General features: G+C 40.5%; 1 protein-coding gene across 4 annotated transcripts in view; it reads left to right on the top strand.

The window, feature by feature from the left end:
• FRMD1 (FERM domain containing 1) overlaps positions 1-21,128 on the top strand; it is a 65,054-nt gene extending 43,926 nt beyond the window's left edge. For all 4 annotated transcript variants that reach the window (XM_081945251.1, XM_081945252.1, XM_081945253.1 and 1 more), the window contains exons 7-14: positions 1,425-1,580; positions 4,479-4,544; positions 7,805-7,873; positions 13,321-13,495; positions 14,877-15,212; positions 15,346-15,462; positions 17,769-17,848; positions 20,368-21,128. In XM_081945251.1, the coding sequence (XP_081801377.1) occupies positions 1,425-1,580; positions 4,479-4,544; positions 7,805-7,873; positions 13,321-13,495; positions 14,877-15,212; positions 15,346-15,462; positions 17,769-17,848; positions 20,368-20,655 (1,287 nt within the window). In that variant the 3' untranslated portion in view covers positions 20,656-21,128. The remainder of the gene's footprint in view (positions 1-1,424; positions 1,581-4,478; positions 4,545-7,804; positions 7,874-13,320; positions 13,496-14,876; positions 15,213-15,345; positions 15,463-17,768; positions 17,849-20,367) is intronic.
• The last annotated feature ends 4,664 nt before the right edge of the window (positions 21,129-25,792 follow it).

Here is a 25,792-nt window from a genome sequence, read left to right as displayed (position 1 = left end):
GATTTCTGTCCCAACTTTACTCCAGGAGTTCAAGGAAGCATAGATAATATTTCTTTCTCTATTTAAGAATATCCCTGCCTTTAATGTGGGGGGAGGGAATATGTGGAGATTACTTCCACTTTGATTGGTTGATCCACTTTTCTGCAAGCAAAATGACAAGGAGGCCCTGATCTGCCGATTGGGAGGGGGCCATTGCTTTGCTTCACTGAATTGCTTTGAAGGTGTGTTTGCTCAGGCTTCTGATGAATTGAAGAACTCCTTTGAAGATCTGCAAAACCCTACTTCTTAAACCTTCTTAGATTACTCTCTTACAGAGTACCCAACTGTCATAGAGGCCAGCAGGCAGGAGAAATTCTTCTGGGTTCACACACTTTGAAAAGCTAAGAAGCTGTTGATTCAAATCTAGGATGATAGTCCCACCGAAATGCCTTAAGACACCTGGGGCATTCTGAGCTCTTTCTACATCCCTACAGCCATGTTTGCTGACATTAGGTCGATTATCAGTTATAACCATTTTGATGAGATAACAAAAACTTAAAAATAAACTTAGAGTTCCCCAACTCGGGCACCGCCAAAATTCACTTAGTATGGCCATTTGTTAAGTATACATACATCTGGAAGGTTCGCATGTAGTGAAGTCTGAACAGAATAGTCTATTAGCAAAAATGTGTTCTGAAGACAGAGTTTTTACAGATTCAATTTATATTGAGCTGCAATCACATAGAAAAACTAACATCTGCTGAACTTCTCTCCACTCCAGATTAAAATTTACATTACTTAAATTTACATTATTTTGAAAATCACAAGTATACCTGCCATAAATGTTTTTATTATTATTTATTGAGCAGTTTTGCCATGCATTTAAAGAGAAACAAAGTTAGAAAGTTCTTATGACAGATGGCAAGTGGCAAGTAATAATAGCTAACTCCTTTAGAGAAGAAGGATGCATGAATATTTGTATTTATTTTAACTTATTTTTTGTACATTTGAATACGGCACTTCACTTTGTTTGGAGTTCAACGTGCTGTATGGTTTAATTCTTTTTCACATTAAAAATAAGAAATTGGTTAAGTACACAATAAAAGCCTTAATGCTGCAAGAAAACTGTAGATTAACATATTTTGGGAAAGATATGTTTACAAAATTAAAGAGATTGTAATGAAGGCATTGGTCAGGCCTCCTTGAGTATGTTCCATAGTCAGGAATAGCAGCTGAAAAAGCTCTCTATTTGGCAAAGATGGGCAAATGGAAAAGTGCATTCTCACAAACACCTTGCACTGAATGCAGTTCAAAGTTCGGCTGTTAAGAACTTCTGAAACAATTTACTTTTAGCTTAATATCATCATTTGTTGATTTTTAGCTACCTTCTCCTGTCAATTTATTGAAGGGAAACTAATTGTGGGTTTTTCCTCCCCTTTGGATAGATAATTGCCAAACGGGGGAGTGATTACATCCTGAAGCATGCACCAGAGATGCACCGAGAACAGAAAGGGCTGTCAACCAGAGAAGCAATTCTGAAGTACGTCAAGGAGTCATGTCTTCTGGAAGATGTCCCTGTCCATTTCTACAGATTGCATAAGGTGCAATAAGAGGCCTTTTTTCAAGCTTTAGAATGGGGGTGTCCAACCACGACAGCTTTAAGATTTGTGGACTTCAACTTCCAGAATTCTCCAACCAGCCATGTTGGCTGAGGCATTCTGGGAGTTGAAGTCTGCAAGTTTTAAAAGTTAGACACCCCTGCTTATAATATTCTGCCTGCCAGTAGATCTTTTTTGAGCTCCTATCCTAGATGTATTTTGAAAGAGCTGTAGCTGTCACATTATGATTCAATAGCAAGGCTTTGCACCTCACTAGAATAGTCAGTAAAAGAAATCTTGTTTTTTGTCAACCTTCTATCTTCATCTATTGTCATATTTCCTTTTTCTTTTAAGATATTCATGGATTTTGCCTGACGTAAACTAAAAGTGTTAAAAACTGGCAAGATCTAACATGCCTCATGCCCAAGTATGCAACAGGTTGAAAATTGGTTGCTTTAATACTTGGATTCCTGCTTAACTTGAAATACTGGAGTTAGTGAGGGAGGGAGGGAGTGATTGTGAGTGTGTATGTGCTCCTCCTCCCCCATCTCCCATTTGTTGATGGTTAGACAAACTCTATTTATTTCTCTTTCACTATTGCTTTCTGTGGTGGTGGTGAAGAAGAAGAAGAAAAAGAAGAACGATGGATAATTGTTTATTAAGTAGGCATAGATTTCAACCAAAGGTTTCAAAACAACATTTGTTAAACTGCTGATACCCTCACAAGAAGCTCTTTCATAATCAGCGTAATTGGATAAAAGAGAAATCTGGAATTACTACTCAGAGTTGCTCCAGTCAAAACCTAATCCTTAAACTGTTAATTCCCTAATTCATAGCTCCTGTTTATCATGGGTGGATGCTGCCTAGCAATGAAATCAAGGTGGAGAACAAAAGGCTTCCATGCATCCTGCTGAGGCTTTTCTCAGAGATCTTCTGATGGTCTTGGCTAATCCTTTGGAGCTTGACTTGTTAGCTTATTAGCTACAACCTGTGTTTACTAAAAGAAAAAGAAAAAAAGCTCTTCTCACTCCATCTTCCATTTCATCAGTCCTGAAATGACTGGAAAAGTTTGATACAAGTTACCCTTTGGACAGAAAAATAGTGGTGTGTGTTTGTGTGTGTGTGTCAGGGACGTGCGGTCATGAAATAATATAATATAATATAATATAATATTATTTATATATATATATATATATATATATATATATATATATATATATATATATATATATATATATATATATATATATATATATATATATATATATATATATATATATATATATATGTTGTAATTGTACTGATAAATAAATAAATAAATAAATATTATAATATTATATACATCTGTCCGGCTGCGCCCGGGAGCTGCAGAGGCAGAAATGTTGTCGGCGCTCCCGGATGACGAAGGCACGAAAGTGACTGGGGAACGACGAGAACCTTCCTGCCTCTGCAATATGCAGTCACGAGGAGCGCGCAAAGTCCAGCAGAGGCAGGAAGGTTCTCGTCGTTCCCCAGTCGCTTTCGAGGACTGTGGAGCGCGAGCCGGCGGAGCACGCTCAGGAAGGCGGGGAATGGGATCACGTGTGCTGGAAACTGAGGCAGCCTGAGCCTCCAGCACACGTGGTCCCATTCCCCGCCTTCCTGATGATGTCACCAGCCTCACCAGCCATAAACCTCACCGCACGTCACTGGTGTGTGTGTGTGTGTGTGTGTGTGTTTTTATGCTGTTTCCATCTCAAACTGCTGAGTGCTAGAAAGAAGTATTTTGTAGGAAATCTGAGAGAAAGGGTTTTTCTTTATAATTTGTTTTCCTTACAGAGAAAGGACCCAGCGTCCAGAACAGAATAAAGTGTTCAGCAACATTAGTACTTTTTAACCAGTTGATTCCCCCCTCCCCAAAATCTTAAAAATGAATGAAATGTCCAGTTCCATTCTCAAATGCTATTGCAAAAAGTCTCCTTAAAGTGATCAAGTAAACCATTCTTTAGTTTAGAACCAACAACAGAAAATAACAGTGCTTGACTTAGCTTGTATTCACATAGGTTGCAATCACAGAGTACATACCACAAGGTATTAAGTCACAAATTAGCCCATTTGCGTGAAAAGGCAAGCCATGAAACAGCTAACGTTAACTCCAGCTTAGCATTCGTGTCAAGTGTGGAAAAGCAGCTGCTGGGTCTTTTCCTGATTTGGTTGAAAGTATTGTATGAACACAACCACAGGGTGTAACCTCTACAGCAGGGGTGTCAAACTCGCATTGTCACAGCGGCGTCATGTGACATATTGCAACTTTCCTCCCTCCCTTTGCTAAAGCAGGTGTGGGTGTGGCCAGTGCATGACGCATCTGGCCCGCGAGCCGTGAGTTTGATACCCCTGCTCTACAAGATAGATTTCAACAGGAAACAGGGCGAAGAGTGATAATGTAGAGACACATTGAGATAACTGTTGCCATAGGAATTTCAGCTTGGAAACAACTTTAAAAATTTAAAGCAGAAGCTTGAGCAGAGCTTGTAGCTTCCATCTAGCAGATGCAGTTACTCCCAATTTAGTTCAACATGCTCCCACATGTCCACATCTTCTGGAGGCAGACAGCTAAAATCTCCTGACTCTTCAAGCTCAGCTCTTTACATAGAATATTTCAGTCATTCCTTCAAGAGGTTACTAAAGCATGGATGAATGTAACAAAATCTTATTTTCCAATAAGGGGGGGTATTGCTTACGGGAGAGAAATGTTGCTGATGGGAGATAGCCTTGAGCATAGTTCTAGCCTGCAACTGTGTAAGGTTGAGAATCACGATCGGCCGTGGCTGTCTTTTGGTGGGTAGTAGCATCTTCACTAATTCTCAGGGAAGTGAAGATGCAGAACTCCTTGCCATGCTGAATCTCTCTCTCTCTTCTCAGGATAAGAAGGAGGATCGTCCCACAATCATCCTTGGTTTGACACTGAAAGGGATACACATCTATCAGGTAGGAACATCCATAGCATTGGAATGCAGATATCCTTTCGGGTATAGAAGATCTCACTTTATTAAGCTTGACTTTAATGTTTCCATGGGTCACATGTTCAGTGTTCAAGTACATACAAATGAGTATTGTGCATGCAATGCAAAGTAGCCAAGCCAGAATTAGGAAGTCGGTCCAATGCCAATAGACACAAGTCTTTCCGGAATAGAAGAGTCATGTATGTTGGAGCAGGCTTATATTCAGAAACAAGTCACATTAATTTCAGTTCAGTTCTTGGACATGAGTTTCAGCCATAATATAGTATTATAACGAGAGCCAGTTTGGACCAGTGGTTAAGACAACAGGCTAGAAAGCAAGAAACTATCAGTTCAAGTCCCGCCTTAGCCAGGAAAACAAGCTGGGTGACTTTGGGCCAGTCATTCTCTCTTAGCCCAACTCAACTCACAGGGTTTTTGTTGTGGGGAAAGTAGGAGGAGGAAGGTATGTTGTATATGTTCTCTGCCTTGAGTAAAAATAATAAAGGTGGGATATAAAGGAATAAAATTAGTGTTGATTCTTCGGTCTATTCACAAGTACTTTCTTCTTCATCAGTGGGATTGTAGGAGAAAATGATAGGTTTTTAAATTTTTGTTTTAAGATTTGTATATTAAGAATATTTGGGATTTCATCACTGTTTAATTAATTTTATTAATTATTATTAGCCAATAAAAGGTAAGCCAGAAATTTTCTATAGATGTTTTGTTCACCTGTTTCACTAAAAAGTAGACTATATGACCTTAAATTATGGGGATGGGCACGCAAGTGCATTCATGCTTTTGGCACCCAAGGCGAAAAAGGTTTCACCATCACTGCTATATGACATTAGCTGTGTATTTGAATTATATTTTTATTCTGACATTAGCTCACAGTATTATTCTAAATAATTTTGATTACATAGTTGAACTGTACTTCCAAATTATATGTTTGAATTTAATTGGATAGTTATATGATAAACCTTAAATACACCAAAGTAAAAATAAGCTTTTTGTTTTAACCCCATATAAGATTTGTTATTGACTGGATTATTTTTTAAAATATCTTTATCCTTAGTAAATCACATAAACAATTGCACCAGGGACGTGCGGTCAGGGGAGGCAGGGGAGGCAGAGCCTCACCGCTCTCATCATGAAAATTTAAAAAAAGGGAAAAGGGAAAAGGTGCTGAGGAGCCTTCTGCACACGTGGTCAGGAATGGGACCCCTCCGTGGCCCCTTTCATGTTGACTCAGGAGTCAGGAAGGAGGGGGATGGGACCACGTGTGCAAGAGGCTCCTCTAGCCTCAGCCTCCCTCCTGCGCACATCCCATTCCCCGCCTTCCTAAGTCAACATGAAGGGGACCGCGGAGTGTGAGCCGCGGTCCCGCGGAGCGCGCTCCGTGGTCCCCTTCATGTTGACTCAGGAGTCAGGAAGGAGGGGAATGGGAACACGTGTGCAGGAGGCTGAGGCAGCCTCAGTCTCCCGCACACGTGGTCCCATTCCCTGCCTTCCTGAGTCAACATGAAGGGGACCATGGAGCACGAGCTGCGGGACCGCAGCTCACGCTCCGTGGTCCCCTTCATGTTGACTTAGGAAGGCGGGAAATGGGATGTGCGCAGGAGGGAGGCTGACGTGGTCCCATTCCCCGCCTTCCTGAGTCAGGGGAAGGGGAGGAGCCCCTGAAGGCAGCAAGTGGCACTGGGGGAGATGGCGGCCAATGCAAACAGGTGATGCCTTGCGGAGGAGGGAGAAAGCAAAGCTGAAGAGGCAGGTGGAGGCCCCTTGCTTTGTGGGAGGGAAGTGCCACAGTTTTGGGAGCGGAGGAAGGTCTCCATTTTGTGGGACTTTGGGGTGGCGAAGTTCTTGGCCCAGTTTCCTTCTCCAATCGCCTTGTACGGCTCGGAAAGAGAGCTCTGACTTGGCAAACAGACCCCGGGCTTGCACGCCTGCTCTGGGCATGTCCGCAGGAGGGACGAAGAGATACTCAAGTCCTCCATGGGGCTTTCATTGTACAATCGAATCCGGGAAAGAGAAACTTTCCGCTGTTTTTAATGTCGACTGGCGCAGAAGGGTTTTTTGGGAGGAAAGCAGTTTTTTTATTCCGTGGTAATCCAGTTTCAGAGAGGTCAGGAGCCAGCCTTCTCCATATATTCAGATGGTTAAATTAATGTTGGAACCCAGGGTTGCCTGGTCTATCTCCAGTATGAGGTCATTGGGGTGTTTATTATAGAGTGCTTAAGTCAGCTTGGCATTCAGGTTATATGACTAATCCTTTACAGGATTTAGGATGGCCTTTTTAAAAAAAAATCATCAATCACTCAGGAAGGAGGGGAATGGGACCACCTGTGCAGGAAGCTCCTCAGTGCTAGCCTCCTGCACACATGGTCCCATTCCCCTCCTTCCTGAGTCAACATGAAGGGGACCACGGCTCGCGCTGATGACGTCACCAGCCTCACCAGCCATAAACCTCACCGCACGTCACTGAATTGCACAGTCTGTTACATCCAACCACATTCTGCTAATATGACTTGAGGTTAAGAATACCCATTAATGCATCACCATTAAAAGATTTACATTTCCTTGATTAGTTCAAAAAGGAATGTGAGATGAGCTTTTCACATTAATAGACACTCTGCAAATGTGATAATTACTGTATGTTGAATACTTTCAAAACATACGTTAAGCATTGAATTATTACATATGCATCTTGAAAGAAAAGGTCAACGGAATTTCAATCAAGTATCTTTGAAAAGAATATTAAGGAGCTTTTGAATAGTTATAAATTAAATCTATAAAAACAAGGAAAGTCCCTGATCCAGATAGATTTTTAATAGACATTTTAATGGAAATTTTAGCTTCAGTATTGTTGATAGTATATAATAAAGTTAATGTCACCAGAATATTTCTTTCCTCATTTTACTGAGGCTTACATTCTGAATTTCATATTAAGATCAGGTAAAGAACTGATACTCAATGTTCTTGTTAAAATGTTGACAATACCTTTAGCATGGAGATTTCAAAAATATAGTTATTTCCGTAGTTCATCCTGCACTATCCAGCTTTACAAAAGTAAAGCAAACCTACCATAATATTAAACTATTAGTAGATAATTTTAGAAATTCAACATAAAAATGTCACTGTGGCACTTTTTTTTAAGATGCAGAAATAGCCTTTAATATTGCATGGATCAAATTTTAGAATCATGTTTTTTGGGGGAAATGGATTTTCATGTGTTTAATATTATTACAGGAAATAAACCATGTTCGTCAACTACTTTATGATTTTCCTTGGTCACATATTGGAAAAGTTGCATTTTTGGTGAGTGTTAAATATGACTTCTTAAACCTACCTTTAGTTTAAATCATGTTATTTGTTAAAAGCTTGGATAAGAACAGATACATATACATTAAATACAAAATGTGTTTGTATGAACAGACATGAATCTGTATGCACGTGTGTGTATTCTAGAACAGAAATAAATAAAAGATAAAATCCTGCAGTCCTTTATTCATGTGCCCAGGAATTAATTCAAGTGAATTAAGTGAGCTTCTATATAGAATTGCAATGATAGTGTATTCAAATAAAATAAATTGCAGTAGCAATGCCAAAAGAGGGCAGTGAATACATAGGAGGAGAAAAGAAAACTGCACACACATGTAAGTTGAAGTGAAAATGGTCCCAATTTTTGGTTAGAGCTAACAGACTTTTTACATAACCTAGAGCAGGGGTCCCCAACCTTTTGGACCTCAGGGACCAAAATTCCCAAAATTCATAATTTTAAATCCCACGGACCACTAATATGATCTGCCTAATGACTGGGTGGGTGGGCATGGCTAGGTGGTCATGTGACTAGATGGGTGTGGCCAACTTGATGTCACTCACGTCAAGGGGTGCCTTGCTGGCTTTTACTCACTCCTCCCCTCCCAGCCACTCCTCACCTGCTCACCTGGACTCCTTAGGGTCCCAAGAGGAAGCAGTTGTTGGAGCTAAGCAGCCACCATGAGAAAGAGTTTGCAAAACAGCTGGCTCAGTTCAAACTGGATATGACAGAGAAGGAGGGTCAGCAGAAGCACCTCACTGAGGACTACGAGCATAGGCTTTCCAAGCAGAGGGAAGACCTGCGGGAGGCCTGGAGGCTCAATGGTCTGAGATTGTCAGCCAGTTCCAGACCATGATGAAGTCCCACTGGAACAAGGAAGTGCCACTAGTGTCACTTCCCTCTGGCCTTTGCCCAAAGCCCTGCACCAGGAGGCTAAAGCAGACCCCAAGTCAGAATTTCTACCCCCTCCAACCTGTACAAAAAGACCCCAAAGGAGGAGACTCTCTGCAGCAACACAAGCATTCATTGCGCGTATCCGCTTCAGGGGCTGTAGTTTGAGGACCCCTGATTTAGTGCACTATAAAAAATGCAAATAATTTTTCTGCGGCCCATCAAAATGTTCTCGCGGACCACCAGTTGGTGACCACTGACCTAGAGTACATATCCTTCACTGGTCAACCTGATGGCTAACCTGCTACTTCTTTCATCTCATATATTAAAAAATCTAGGACATTAGTATCCACTGCGCCTTCCCTGTTCCACAAATGTTCTCGGAATGAACTCGCGGTCCCCTTATAGAGAGTTTCCAAGAAATGAATCTGTCCAGGCCTGAAGCGCTTTGGGAAAGAAGTAGTAACAAAATTGTAATGTGCTTCAAGTCCCCTGTACTATGTTTCTGTGAAGAGGACGAAAATTCTGAGTGCTAGAAATGTGATACGCCTGCTCTGGCTCTGGCAATGATGGTCCATGTCCAGAGCAAAGTCAAAAAGAATCAGTCGTGATTTTCTTAGAATAGAATCTCCTTTATGCTTATCACAAGAGGATGGTCACCTTCTGATGAGCCCTCTAGCTTCTACATTGGCATATGAACCTGCCAGATCCTTCCCAGATCACTAGGTGCAAGAAACCCAATTGTCTGCTTCTGAATTGACAGGTAATCGCTTGTATGGAATCTTGGAGAGAAACTGTATAAAGCAGGGATCAGCAACCTTAAAACACCCAAAGAGCCATTTGGGCCCGTTTCCCACAGAAAAGAAAACACCAAAAAACCCTTCCCATGCATGACTATTTCCTGAGTGTCCACAGAACTAGCATATGTAGTTGAATTAAACATTCTGTTTTCTTCTGAAACTTTTCTTTTCTTGGATTTATCCATGGTTGGCCTACCAGGGGTTGAAAAAATAAATCACGTGCCGGCAAGTATCACACACTGGCTGTTGTGATGCATATTTTGAGCAACAGGGAGCTGCAGCAGAGAGATGGAAGAGCCACATGTGGCTCCAGAGCCATGCATTGCTTACCCCTGGTATAAAGGAATCCATGCTTTTATGTAAAGTGGAGGTACATTCTTTACCCCAGAAAAGGCTTGGATTTAGCAAAAAAAAAAAAAAAAAAATTCCCAGAAAATAGTGCAAAGATACAGCCTCAACCCATCGAAGTTTCTTTACCTGCTTGTGTGCCAATCTGCTGCTTTTATAGCTGAGGGTAGTTTGGATCTTAAAAGATCTTGACATCTGAAGAAGCCAAGTTTTAAAGATATTGGGACCAGGATGATAAGCTTACTGATAGGAAGCAGTCACAAGACTGCTTTCAACAAGAAAAGTTGTACTTGAACATCCCTAGATAACTTTATTCAATACTAGAACCTCTTACAATAATACCGAATACCTCTTACAATATTAGACAACACAGTATCATCAGTAGAGACCTTCAAGTTTCTAGGTTCTATTATATCTCAAGACTTAAAGTGGACTCCTAACATCAAAAACGCCATCAAAATAGCACATCAGAGAATGTTCTTTCTGCCCCAACTCAGGAATCTCAAACTGCCCAAAGAGCTGCTGATTCAGTTCTACAGAGGAATTATTGAATCCGTCATCTGCACCTCTACAACTGTATGCTTTGGCTGTGCAACCCAACAAGGCAGATACAGACTCCAGAGGATAATTAGAACTGCAGAAAAAACAATTACTACCAAACTGCCTTCCATTGATGACCTGTATACTGCACGAGTCAAAAATAGGGCTGTGAAAATATCTACAGACCCCTCACATCTTGGACATAAAAATGACACTGTAGGGCACTGCACACCAGAACAAGTAGACACAAGGACAGTTTTCCCCCCGAATGTCATCACTCTGCTAAACAACTAATTCCCACAACACTGTCAAATGATCTACTAAGACTGTACTACTATTATTCTTCTCTTCCTTCCTAGTACCTATCACTTCCCACTTATGATTATAACCATGTTGATTGTATCTTTACAATTTATATTGTTTTACTTGTTTCCTAGTATGATTTGATTGCTCATTAGTAACCTATGACTATCACTAAATGTTGTATCTTATGATTATTGTTTTAAAGAATTTTATTGATTTTTAAAATTTATGGGAAAAGGGTAGGTGGATGTACAAAAAAATTTTTTGGCAACTCCATCGTGCTAGAGGTAGAAATCTCTCCAATTCTCACAACTTTTACAGAAAGGAAAAAACAATAGATAAAAGATAAGCAGAAACAGCATCTTATTATACATTGTATCAACCATGTGTTCAATCATCTCTTTTGCCACTTTCTAATATATCAAAAATTACAATGATATTCCAGATATATTTATTTTTGTGACCTGAGTCTTTCCAATATTGTTCCCTCCCCCCCCCGTCCCCAGGCAGAGCTGCAGCCCCTCCCTCCTTCATGTCTTGTGTATTGTCGCCTTTTTCACTACCTCTTATATTTTTGTCTTCTAGGAGGGCATTATGTTTTTTAATGTAGGCCTCTGCCTCCACAACTGTGTTAATTCTAATTCTGTTTCTCTCCCAGAAGATCAACATTCCTTCTGGTAATAACCATCTAAACCAAATTCCTTTATTATATAATTTCTTTGATAAGGAGGAATACTTCCTCCTCTTATCTCTTATTCTTTTCAGAATTTGCTTAAGAATGGCAATTTCTTTATCTTTATATTTTAGTGGTTCCCCCCCTTTGAGCCCCTAGAATCTCATCCCTCGTGGTCTTCCTAAGAAATTTAACATGTACTTCCCTTGGAACATTATGTGTTCTGGCATATGCTGAATTAATCCTGTAAACCAGATCCATATCCTACCACAACTGTTCTTTATCTCTTTTAATATATTCTGCTAAAATTGTACTCATCATATCCTTAAGATCTTCATCTTCTGCCTCTGGTAGGTTCTGGAATCTGAGAAAGAAGGACATTCTTTCAAGTTCTATCTTTGCCATAAAATTTTCCAATTCTATATTCCCCTTCTGGACTGCCTTAACCTCCTTCCCCGGCCTGACCTCACCCTCCTCCAGCACACCAATTCTCTGTTTATTTTATGTTATTTGTTGCTGTACACTTTTGAGCTCTTCTCTAAAATCTGCCACCTCCTTTTTCAACTCATTTTGTCCCTGCGTAAGAGACTGGAACATTTGAGTAACAGATAAATCTTTTGAACTCTCTCTAGTCCTTTCTTGTTGTGAAAATGATGAAATTTTTGTCTGTTGAGTCGTTGGGCTGGATGTAGAAGAAGTAGGTGCTGAGGCTGCTTTGCCTGAAGGTGGTTTTCTGGGTCCCATTGTCTGAGTTCAGAGATGAGTATAAATCTTTTGCAAAAGAAATGGCGTCTGTGAAGTGCGCAGCCGAGTGAGTCCAAGATGACAGGAAAATCCAAAAGTGAAAGTTAATCCTCAGTCACAGTTCCAAGCCAAGAAGTCACACAAGAAAAAATATCAAATAATCCAAATCCAGAAAGACCACATAACAGGAGAAGCTCCAGGAGTCCTTCAGGGGGAGTAATATAAAGCCAGACTTTCTTCAAAGGTAGTTTCAAAAGGCAGACTTCATTTATAAGTGCGAAGAAGATGGAAGCAGGCCATCTTAGCTCCCCCTTTCACAGGGAACCAGGAGCAGAACATCAAAAATTTCCATAAAGTTTTCAAAAAAACTCAGCAATCACCTCTTGCAATTGGGATATAAATCTTTTCACATAGTTAGTTCAAGTGACTAATTCAACTTTTTGCTCTCTCTCTCCATTCCGAGATTGAGAGCTAGTCCAAATGCCGCTTTGCCTGAGAGGAGTAGAAAAAAAAAGAAAACCCCCTCCAATCTTTCAACTTCAAACAGATTGAATCCACAACTTACAAAAAGCTGCTGCTCATCAATTAAAAGTGATTAAGGAGATTGGAGCGAACTTCTCACCTCCAGCACTTCAGCTGCTGCATGCAATTAGTTATTTCCTTCCGGAATCCATTCAGCGAAGGTGCTGCTATGCACCCCCTATGTTCCCTGGCTCCTGAGGCGAAACTGGAAAAAAACTTCCCATGGCTGCCGCCTATCCAAGGGGTTCCAGCAAGCCACCCTATGGCAGGTGGTCCCTCCAAGACCGCCTGTGCTCCTAAGAGGAGCCCACCGGAGAAGCGTACAGCAGACCAACATCCATCACCTTCGGAAGCCGGAAGCGATCGTATCTTATGATTCTTGATGAATGTATTTTATACTTCTTTATGTACACTGAGAGCATATGCACCAAAGACAAATTCCTTGTGTGTCCAATCACACTTGGCCAATAAAGAATTCTATTCTAGTCTAATTTTATTATTCATTATAGTAAAGGCCTTTTTTTTGTGCACAGCTTCTATGACTCTTTCTAGTGTCCTTCAAAGACTTACGTTTTTCCTTCCCTCTTCTCTCTTCTCTTTTTCTTTTTTTTCTTCTTTAATTTAGGGGAAAAAATTTGTGATCCAGCCAGATGGCTTGCCTTCTGCCCGTAAGTTGGTTTACTACACAGGCTGCCCCTTCCGATCTCGGCATTTGCTACATCTGCTTAGCAACAGTCACCGGTTGTTTCTTAATATCCAGCCTATACTCAAGCAGATCCAGATAATGGAAGATGCAGAAGGTATGTGAAAATGATACTGCCAATAAAAAATGTTTTTAAAAAATGAAATTAAGTCGATTAAGTTGGTTAGTGGGTGAGTTGGTGGGGTTAATATTTATTTGGTAAGCCAAATAAATATTAAATATTTATTTGGTAAATATTTATTTGGTAAATATTTATTTGGTAAGCCAAATACACTTTGGCTAAATATTTATTTGGTAAGCCAAATACCAAATAAATATTTAAATATTTATTTGGTAAGCCAAATACACTTTTTGATCCAGTTGAGTCAAGCAGGAGCAATATTTAATAATTTAATAATAACCTTTATTGTCATTGTACATATATACAATGAAATTGATTTAGCCTCTATGGGTGCAATCCATAGCAAAATATACAAAACAACATGAATAATATAGAAAATGGTCCTTATACAAGTAATTAGAAAGAAACCAGTCATGTTTCCATGTATGCATGGAATGATTGTAGTTGTATTTAGGAGTCTGACAGCCCATGGATAAAAGCTGTTTTTAAACCTGTTTGTGCAGCTGGCTATACTACTGTGTCTTCTGCCCAATGGTAAAAGTGAGAAAAGACACTGACCAGGATGTCAATCGTCCCTAAGTATCTTCCTTACTCTGCTGAAACGAGACCTGGCTATGTCATCAAGTGGTGTTAGGGGGCAACCAATGGTTTCTTGTGCCAAATTAATCACTGATTAATTGATTAATCACTGATTAATCATGGATTGATTCAGTAGACATTAAGCAGCTGCAAAACAAGCATAAAATTAGCATCAAAAATCACATCTTACATTCAGAATAAATGTTGCATGTTGGTAGGGATGCGTTCATACTGTTTCCAATTTATTTTTCCTCTATAAGAATATCATTTTTTATTAATTTCAATACATGGAATAATTCCTATGCAAAAGAAGCATAGTTGAATGAAGAGCAAGGAAAACTGCTATGTGGAACAATAGCAATAACACTTAGACTTATATACTGCTTTACAGTGCTTTGCATCCCTCTCTAAGAGGTTTACAGAGTCAGCATATTGCCCCCCAATAAAGTGATCCTCATTTTACCCACCTCGGAAGGATGGAAGGCTGAGTCAACCTTGAGCCTGGTGAGATTTGAACCGCCAAATTACAGGCAGCCGGCAGGCAGCAGAAGTAGCCTGCAGTACTGCACTCTAACCACTGCAACAAATGTTAGATATTATATGGGGTATTGCCTTTTCAAAAATGAACTAGTTCTTGGTTGCTAGGTTTTATTTCTCCTTTTCCTGTATCATTTTTGGTATTGTGTGGCTGTAATTTCTTTTGGTATTTATCTAACTTTAATTGTTATGTAAAATTCAGTTTATTTATTTCTTTTTCACACTTTTCTTTATCTTCCAGAGAAAAAGAGGTATCGAGAATCCTACATCAGTGATACTTTGGAGATAGATTTTGATCCATCAGATAAGCATTCGCATGACAGTGGGAGCAGCAGAGGAAGTGAGAGTAACAACCGCCTATCTCGACAGTCTACTGACAGCCATGGGAGTTCACACACCTCTGGCATTGAGGCTGACTCGAGACAACACATCTCCATGGAGATGTCTGTGGACGAACCTTTTGGGATGGATCCAATCCATCAGAAGGAGCAGTCCTACAGTTCCAACATCAGTTATAGTAGCTCTGGAATTGATAGCAGCAGCAAAGAGAAAGCCGAAAATGATTTGCACGATGATGGTAAGTTGTGAAAGGACAGAATCACTAGTAGCCATTTTGTCTCCAAGACAAGATGGAAACAGCAGAAAAATGGTTGGCAGGTGGGTTTAGAAAAAGGCAGCCTTCTTGCTAACTGTGCTTAAATCATGTCCAGAAGTGGAATTGGCTGTGGATGAGGCAGACACTTTACCTGCAGATGAATCTCATTTTGAAGAAATCATCCATGAGGAATCTATTGATTGTCGGGCAAAAGATGATATTTGGTGCCAAGGTAAGATGGCATTTGCATGATTCTTCTTCATGTGTCGGTGTTGTCTCCTGTTACCGTGTTTCCCCGAAAATACACCATGTCCTGAAACTAAACCCTTGCGACATTTTTCGCGTGCGCAAAAATATAAGCCCACCCTCGAAAATAAACCCTCTGGACAATCCCCCCCCCTCCGACCAGGCAGAGCACCGCTCGCCGACCTAGCGGTATCCCGAAGGCACCAAGCCACGGGAATGAGGTGGGGGCAAAGGCGCTTGCATTGCTTGGTGCTTTCGGGGTACCGCTAGGTCAGTCAGCGGCGCTATGCCCAGCTGAAGAAGGGGGGGTTGCTGGGCAGCTGCTCTCTTGCGAGCGGGCTCCTGAAGAGCCGGGCACAGCCTCAGGGTCGAATGGCTGTGTTGCGCTGTCGCAGCAGCAACGCAGCAGCCATGAGGTGACCAAGCTTATGAGCAGCCGCCCGGCAACCCCCCTTTCCAGCCGGGTACAGCGCCGCTGACCGACCTAGCAGTACCCGGAAGGCACCAAGCAACGCAAGCGCCTGTTCGCCGCCCTCCGCGTCCCGTGGCTCGGTGCCTTCGGAATGCCCCTAGGTGAGTGAATGGAGCTCTGCATGGCTGGAGGGGAGTTCGCAGCGGCTTTTCCTCTCCCCGCTCGCGCGAAGGGCATCTGCGCTGCTGGCGCCGTCCGCCGCTTGGTTTTTTTTTCAAAGCATGGAGGATGGATGCCGCTCTGGAAGTACGCTCTATGGTTGTGGGCTGCAGATTGTACAACCATAGAGCGTACTTCCAGAGCGGCATCCATCCTCCGTGCTTTGAAAAAAAAAACCAAGTGGCGGACGGCGCCAGCAGCGCAGATGCCCTTTGCGCGAGCGGGGAGAGGAAAAGCCGCTGCGAACTCCCCTCCAGCCATGCAGAGCCCCATTCACTCACCTAGGGGCATTCCGAAGGCACCGAGCCACGGGACGCGGAGGGCGGCGAACAGGCGCTCGCGTTGCTTGGTGCCTTCCGGGTACTGCTAGGTCGGTCAGCGGCGCTGTACCCGGCTGGAAAGGGGGGTTGCCGGGAGGCTGCTCATAAGCTTGGTCACCTCGTGGCTGCTGCGTTGCTGCTGCGACAGCGCAACACAGCCATTCGACCCTGAGGCTGTGCCCGGCTCTTCGGGAACCCAGTCACAAGGGAGCAGCCGCCCGGCAACCCAAAAATAATAAGCCCTCCCCTTTAATAAGCCCAAGGCCATATTTCGTGGGTCAAAAAAATATAAGCCCCTGGCGTATTTTCGGGGAAACACGGTAGTAAAATGTTGATATTCCTTAACTCTAACTAAAACAAGATGGATTACCTGTTATTCAGATGAGATCAATTTTATGTAAGACACTTCATTTCACTGAACTGGAAGGGTTTGTATGTAAAGGGTGAAGGAAGATATATATGGGCAGGTTTATTTGTACACTGTTGATTAAGAAAGCTGCAAGGCCAACTTTTGTGTGGTCTGGATTTCATAAGGAATAGTTGTAAGTTCATCAGTTTCTCTAAACAGTGGGGTTCCTAAATTGCTAAATGAAGCATTCACACATTCAGCACTTTTTATGAATCTTACAAACTTAAAACCAATTTGAATATATAATATGTTTTGCTTTCTCTATAACTTGCTTTACAAATTGTTGTTAAGTACTTAGATGCATTTACCCGTGAGTATTAGTGTACCATAGTGTATTAGATAGCTATAAGACTGGATGTGTGAACTGTTGAGCAGCATACCATTATGACTGGCCAGTAGGTATAAATTATATTGGGCGGGGAGGTAGGAATTGGTAAAAAATTGTTATTTTATCATCCCTTACCTTCAGGAAGTAATCTAAAACAAGGGGATTCATATTACTGGAAATCTTGTCCTTTGGACTGAAGTTTTTTTAAATAAATACAAATTCTAATCTGTATGTAGGCATACCTAGGAAATCAATGCATCCAGATCCAACTAAAGCTTGAGTACATAGCATAGTTGGCCCATATATAGATGTTCTCAAGCTTTGAATTAGGTTTACACTTAATGGGACATCTACAATCTCTACTCCTATGGTGTTCCTCTGCAAGAAATAAGTCTTGCTATTCTGGCTGACTTGCTTGAACTATTTTAGGATCTCATCTTAGCAACCCAGAGTTTATCATACATTGAATTGAGTCTTTTCTTTTGATTACAATTGTATTGATTTGTATGTTGAGAGCTGGCTCCAACTCTGTCTCTGGAAGCTGCAGAACCTGTCTTCATTTTTGACTGTCACTGACTGCTGGTTTCTTCTCTGCCCCTCACAGGTATTAATAAGAACCCTCCCTCTGTGGTACATGTCACCGTAATAAAGGTCAAAGGCCAGAGTGCGGACTCGCTTAATCAGGTAAGATCATGGTCCATTAAAGAGTGAAATTAAATCCCATTTCATTTCTCTTCTGCTCTACCCTGGCACTTTGATTCCTCTGTGAGTCCACCAGAATGCCACCATCACAATATTGTGCCACGATGGTTGATGGCAGAGTGCTGAGAAATGAAATCCTTTTTTACCTTTTTTTTGTTTTTCAGTGCACATCTAAATTAAAACAGCATGTTTCACATCAACTACTTGGGGGGGGGGGGGGGGAATCTCACCTCCAATATTTTTGCCCAAATTCACACATTGCCCATTTTATGCATCATCATTTCATCCTGTTGTTCCTGACTGGCCCCCAGAAATCATACTTTTAAAATTCCCTAGCTACAGAAGAGTTGCTCATAAAATGTAGAAGTTTAAAATGCCACCATCTGACAAAAGAAATCCACTCGTTTTATTTGGGAGGAAATCTGGATTTGTGACACATCTATTTCTACACCTAAAAACTTAGTGTAACGTATTCTAGAAATTGGATATGATCCCAAACGAAGAATTCATAGAAACTCTTAGTTTTTGGATTTAGTTTCCAAAGTAGAATCCTGTGAAATGCTTAAGCAATAATAACCTGGCCTAGAGATAGAAATATACTTATATTTTTTTCACTTTAATGTTAATGTCGCTACTGTATGTTACAAGTGTGGCTGAAAAAAACTGAATATATTTGTGGGATTTGCTATTTATTCTCAGTTTATTGGGGGAGCTCAAAGTGCTCAGTGAGCAATGTTTCCCAAGTTTCATTTCCTAGCATACATGAGCAACGAAGATATGAAAGTGAAGTCAAGTTCAGCTTAGCAAAGGCAAATATGATTAATTTCCCTGGAATCAATAATACTAGGTAGTTTAGTTCACTCTCTTTAAATTGTGAAATTCTTCAAACAGTTGATACATATCAAATGATGATGGTGTAACACCGAATTTGTTTAGCTGCATAGACACAGCCTAACCTGGGGAGATCTTACGTATCCCTTTTTACTATAGAATGAGAGCTAAACATGGAGTTAAGATTGTGGTCTCGTGGCACATTTCTGTAAATATAATAAAATGTTGCATACCTCTTCAGTTGAATTATAACAGTGCTCAGATTTGGTGGAGCATGTCCAGATATTTATAAAGTATAACTTAGTTACCATTAAGGGCTTGGAGTCCTTTTGATTGAAGGCTTCTCAGTGTTAATGTCTTCAGTCATTGCCTTGCAGGTATATGGGAAGGAAGGGCACCCTATTTAGTCCTACAACAATTCAGTAAAGATAAGCTACACTGACAAAAAAATCCTATGAAGTTCATGGATTACAAAGGATTTGAACTGAGGTTTTCTCGGCTATAGCTCATTGTTCAAGATATCTACTAACTTCATATGCTAGCTCTGGGTGGTCAGAACAGAATACAAAATGATATTTCATCTGACCCATTTCTTTTTTTATTTTTGTTGTTGTCAACATTATATTTATTACATTGTGAAAACCTTGTATACACATTAAATAAAGTCTATTTACAGCGTAGTGCAGGAGTGTCAAACTCAAGGCCCTGGGGCCGGATTCGGCCCACGGGGTGCTTAGATCTGGTCTGTGGGGCCACCCTGGAAACAGCAAAGGACTGGCCCGCGGTGCCTCTGCCAGCGAAAACGGCTGCGGGTGGTCCTCCCGAGCGTTGTTTTCGCGGGTAGAGGATTGTAGGAGGCCATCACAGGCAAAAACGGAACTTGAGAGCCCATTTTCACTGGCAGAGCACTCAGGCCATCAGAGGCATCCCCAACATGAGTGACGTCAAGTTGGCCATGCCCACCCCAGCCCTCTGAGGTCAAATACAACCCTGATGTGGCCCTCAATGAAATCAAGTTTGACACTCCTGGTCTAGTGGATACAATCCAAAAGGAATGAAGAGAAAAGCAAACATTAGAATAGCTTCTTCGTTAATCGTGTTGGTCTCTCCTGTGCACAGAAGTTCTATTTGCTACAGTTTCATAAATAACCTGCAGAAATGAAAATTCATATATTTTGGAATTCTGTCTCCCATATCTTTTTTATGCAGTTGATATTTATTTGACCCCTTCTGTAAACAGTCCACCTTACCAGACTTTACTATCTGAGTCTCCAGCAGAACATCAAAATCTCAGTACTTGCTGAGTACTGAGTTAGATCACGTAATACACACAAAATTATAATATTAACAATATATTAATAAAAATATTAAATCAGTGATAAAACAAAGTGCTCATAGCAAGTTGCATGCATGTGAATTGCTAAATGTGTTTCTCAATTCTTTCAATTCAGATTATTTAACACAGAATGTAGCTGCTGAGCACTGAGCAGTTTCATAATTGCTTATAATTAGTTCATAGCTTTTTCAATGAGACAAGTTTCACAAAAGACATGCTGGTAGTATTGGATGAGAGGGATAATCAGGGCAATTTGCATAAACAAACGTATTTATGATGTTGTGTTTACTAAATGCGGAATGTTTAAAAAGATGTGCTCTTCTTTAATTGGCAGATTTCCCTACCGAAAGCAGCAAAGTCCCCAGAGCAGTATAGCCAAAGTCTAGATGACGTCCGTCTCCGCAAATGTCTACATCCACCACTGAGTACCACGCTGTCTTCGGATACCTCTCACAGTTATACATTTGGTTGTGCCTTAGAGGATAAGCTAGCCAGCTATGGATGCGTGTATTCAACAGCCGATTGTAAAACTAAGTCAGCCCTCTATGGAAAGAGGTCCATGAACTGCTTGTCTTTAGATCTCTTGGGAGAAGATCAGTTCCCAGAAGAATTTGTGGTGTAGTCACATGTCGGAAGACTCCTGACCATCTTTTCAGAACCTCTGCAAAACAATTGAATTACTACTGTTGGAAAACAGTACATGCATAAATACCTTTAATATTTTATATACAATTGGAACATTTTGTCACTAAGAATATAGCTGGCAAAGGACCTCAAATAGTGAATGTCCAATCTAAAAGTCTTTCCCCTGAGAATGGTGCATCAGACACTTTTTCTTCACCTGGTTGTACTATGTATAATTTAGGGGAACATTTCTATTTTTGTGAAGGCAGTCTACTGCCAGCAATTATCTTATGCCAAAGCTTGTGACTTCCATCGTCCTTGGCTACATCAAGATAGAATCCATTGTTTTTATAAACTGTTCTTTTTTCTTGTTGTTGTTAAATTCATGATTCTCCTTCCAACTTTTTTTTTAATTATAAACAACCTTTTTGCCTATTTTCAATGTGAATAAATCAATATATGTGGGGAAAACTGTTTTCAGGCTTTGCTTCTCCTTGTTTTATTTACTTCTATGTAGGGAGGTGTGTCCAAGTTTGTTAGAAGCAGCTAACATGCAGTAATATAAGTAGGGGCCTGATCTGTGTAAGATGTAAGAAACACAAACAATTATACAAACTAATGTTGCCCCCTTTTTAGAAATGATCATCAGGTCACTGACTAGAAAGTTCTAAGCTATTGATATAAAGGGTACTCAGAACTGTATTAAAAGTATCCTTCTGTTTTGAAGCATAATACAATTCAGTATTGAGATCTCATTGATTTGGGACTTTGTTGTTGTTAGTTGCGAAGACATGTCTGACCCATCGCGACCCCATGGACAACATTCCTCCAGGCCTTCCTCTCCTCTACCATCCTCTGGAGTCCATTCATCTTCAGGATCTGGCCTTCTAAAGAGCAGTCAGTATTGATCTCCTCTAGAACTGACTGATTTGATCACCTTGCAGTCCAAGGGACTCTCAGGAGTGAGTTCTCCAGCACCATCAATCAAAGACCTCAATTCTTTGGCGCTCAGCCTTTCTTATGGTCCAACTTTCACAGCCATACATTGCAACTGGGAAAACCATCGCCTTGACTATATGCACTTTTGTTGGCAGGGTGATGTCTCTGCTTTTTAGTATGCTGTCTAGATTTGCCATAGCTTTCCTTCCCAGGAGCAAGTGTCTTTTCATTTCTTGGCTGCAGTCCCCATTTGTGGTGATCTTGGCACCCAGGAAAATAAAATCTGTCACTACCTCCATTTCTTCCCCATCTATTTGCCAGGAATTGCGAGGGCCAGATGCCATGATTTGGGACTAGGTGTACTTTTTCTATGATGATTATTCTAGATGGAAGGAAAGGCACTATGTTTAGTGAATCTCTTAAGTACTCATTCTTACGAAACGTTGGCTTGCTTATGCTTGATTTATTTCACAAAGATGACATTGCCATAACTTTCGTGAGTTATTACACATGAACATATGTTTCTTCTAAGAGACAGTTCAGTGCTCATTAACTGTACCATCTATCTACGATGAGCTGATAGCATCATGCCAGCAGGTCTGTTCTGAATCTCTTTTTTTTTTCAAAACTAAATTGGGAAGTAGGGCTGGTGGCTGCTCTTTCCTCTCTCAGTGGCCTCTTATATTAATGCTGTGTCATAAAACATTGTCATCCCAAGGATGGGGTTGGAAGGGCAAAGGGGCCACTTGTATCTTGGCAGTAAACCTATTCTGGAAAAAGAAAAATATGCTCTTGTCCTCATTTTTCCTATATTCCCATATGTTTCCAATCTCCTCCCTAATTGGTGGAATTTCTCTCCCCAGAGCAATAAGTTGACTTTCTCTAAGTTCACCATTTTATAAAGCAGAGAATTGAAGGGAACATTTCAGCCTGTAGATTTGAGCCAATTATCATAGATTTCATCACTATTGCCCCAATTTTTATTCTCCTTTACTACTTTTGAGGGAACATATATTTGATGGTGAATCTCTATGGACCACATTAGATAAGAGAAGCCCATCCCTCAGATAGAGAAGTCTCCCCCTGCGCACACACACACCCCGTTTAGAAGACTACCACATTGGTCATCAAAAGGCTACCATACCATCACAATTTATACAAATGCATCATTAGCCATGGTCTAAACCACACTTCCCACATGATTTTTAAAAAACAAACAAGTGATGCCTTTTATATGAATGCCATTCCAAAAAAATTGAATTTTTATTCTGAATAATGGACAAATTGATGACTAAGAGCCATAGAATCATAAGGCTGGAAGAAGTATACATGGTATCCGTTGCATGTGTTATAATTATCCTTTTACTACTTTCTTTCAATGGAAATGATCTTCTCTCAAAGTAATGTGTGTTTTGAAAGACAATCTGAGATGGTTCAGTTTGGCAATGTAGGCCCTATATTACAGCTGGTCCTCAACTTACAACCTTTCATTTAGTGACTGTTCAAAGTTATAATGGCACTCAAAAAAAGGGACTTATAACCATTTTTCACTCTTACGAGCGTTGCTGCATCCTCATGGCCAGGTGATCAAAATTTGGCTGCTTGGCATTATTTATGACGGTTGCAAAGTCCCAGGGCCGCGTGATCAATTTTTGCGACTTTCTGACAAGGAAAGTCAATGGGGAAGCTAGATTCACTTTTACAATCATGTTACTAACTTAAAAACTGAAATAATTCACTTAACAACTGTGGCAAGAAAGATTGTAAAATGTGGCAAAACTAACTGCCCTGTGTAATTTTGGGCTCAATTGTGATCATAAGGCAAGGACTACCTGCATTCAATCAGAGGAAGAAATCCATTCATTCATTCATTCATTCATTCATTCAAAAGCTGCTGTTAACATTGTTTTATTTTCATGATTCCACATTTAAAAGAATACTAGACAACTTGTTCCCTGTTTGGCCATTTTTTTAGAGACCTTTCCTTAGCTAAACAGAAAAACAAAATGGATAAAAAAGCATTGGCAGTAGGAGCGGCCTCTGACTTTCTGCCAGTTTTCCCCTTGAATTTCCTTGTGAGTCTCCCCCACTTCCCTTTCCTTCCTTTCCAGCAGTCAGGTAAGTAGCTGCTGCTGGGTGGGGGAGTGAGTGGTTGCCAGACTGCCTGGGAAACTATCACAATTTTGAAAATGGTCACATGACAGCAGCACCAGCAGCAGTCAGTAACACCGAAGCAGCCATAACTTGTCCAAATTTCATCCCCTCAGAAATCACGAGTTTCAGATTATGGACACATTCTGTACATTAGCCCATTTGAAGCACCTTGTTTCAAAAATTGTTGCTCTTGGATGCACCATTTTTCCCAGTTAAAAGGCATGACAGGAATTTTAGTACACAGATGAATAGCATCAAACTCTGAGCCTTTTCTGCTACAAAATTCTCTTGCACAGAGAAAGATTCTGTGATGCCCAGTTAAAGCAGTATCTTAGCTGCACCAATTGCTCGAATTAATTTTTGCAACAATTCTTTTATTGTATCTGTGTGGTTATAAATGATGCCAACGTTCACATTTGTGCATGAAAAAAATCACCCCCAATCTCTTTCTTTACATGCTGCCGCGTTACAAAAAGGCTGTTATATATCTGTAGTATAAGTAGTGCTATTGTTTTTTGTAATAAGTAAAAATGGAAAATGTGCAACCTGTCCAGATTTTGGCTTGATTTCCCACAAGTGATATGAGGATATGAACAGGACAAAGGAGGAATATCCAAACCACAGGTAATATGAGGATGAGTTCTTGTGGAGAACCATAAGATTCAGTAGTAAGTTTAATAGTATTTCCAGGTGCCGTTGTTTAATATTTAATTCTTTTTTTATCAAACTCATAACATTGTTTTATTTCTGGCTAGACTGTGTCCCCAGAATCTTTAAAGCTTTGGAAAGGAAATGAGAATTGGATTCAACTGATTCAAAGTCTTAAATGAAAACTCTCTATCACGCAAGTTTCTTTTGATCCAAGAGTTACAACCTGTATTTCTAATTTCAGTCCTGAGATTCTACTTCATGTACAGCTTAACTGATATATGGGATTTATGTTTTAAAATGCCTTATAGTCTATAGAAGATAGAAAATCCAGCTGTCTAAACTGAATAAAATTTATGACATCTTCATCTTTTATGTCCAACGTTTTCCTTTTTATGAAAGGAAATATTTTCTATTTTAAAAAACCCACACCAATCATCTTTTTACATAATAAAAGGTAGCCAAAACTACACAAATGTGTGCTACTGTGAAACAACAATGAAAAAAATAAAGTCACTGCACCCCAAGGGAATATTTGCCTGCTAATCTCTTTGATCATCATTCTTGCGATGTAACACTTATTGCTGGGTCAGGTAGTGTCCCTATGAAACCTAGCATTTAATCATAGAAACCCCAAATCCAAGCAGTTTGGGGGAAGTCCACATTCTTTCCACAAGCAAACATCTGCCTAATGCTGACTTGTGGTCAAACATACCTGTGCTTTGCTCACCTCATCAGAAATCGAATGGCTCCAAATTTGAAATGCAATGCTAGAGGGGGAGAAAAGGTGATATAAGTTCTGGAAACTCAGTTTTGTGGGAGAAAGCAGATACTGTCTGGGAAACGAGAAGAAACAAGATACATGCTTAAAAATAATGAAAATAGGGAGATGTCAGAATTATAAAATGAAACAAAGCAGACATCTGTGAGTATCTGCTGAATGTATTAGTTGCTGAGCAGTGTATTTCAGGGATAGTTCAAATAAAAATACTCAGACGTGAATTTCTGCAAATGCAAAAGTATGTCTTTGTTCAACCTACAAAATACACAAATCTGGGATCTTCTAAGCACATCTGCAGTTCTGATCCACTGGTTAGGTTCTCTTTTTGACGTGGTGGTTTCATGTGCTGCCTGCATCCCACGGATGGGGCTTCGCTTGTTTGCCTGGTTCCGGCATGCTGTGGACCAGTGGTGCTCCACAGACCAGGGGTTGGGCACCCCTGCTCTAAAACACGCAAAAGCTTTTTTCTGATGAAGTGGATGGTGAAAGCTGTTATAAATAATTCATTTATCAGAAAGCACACCACAAACTTTTTATAATAGCTGCTCAGACCCCCTCCTTGGAGCTCTTCTTCTCCATGCTATTCTTTGGCATCTTCATTTCCTGAAACTTT

Source organism: Natrix helvetica (genome assembly GCF_964273705.1).
Source record: "Natrix helvetica genome assembly, chromosome: 2".
Taxonomy (NCBI): Eukaryota; Metazoa; Chordata; class Lepidosauria; order Squamata; family Natricidae; genus Natrix; species Natrix helvetica.
The sequence above is the reverse complement of the archived record's forward strand: the minus strand, read 5'-3'. Positions and strand labels throughout refer to the sequence as shown.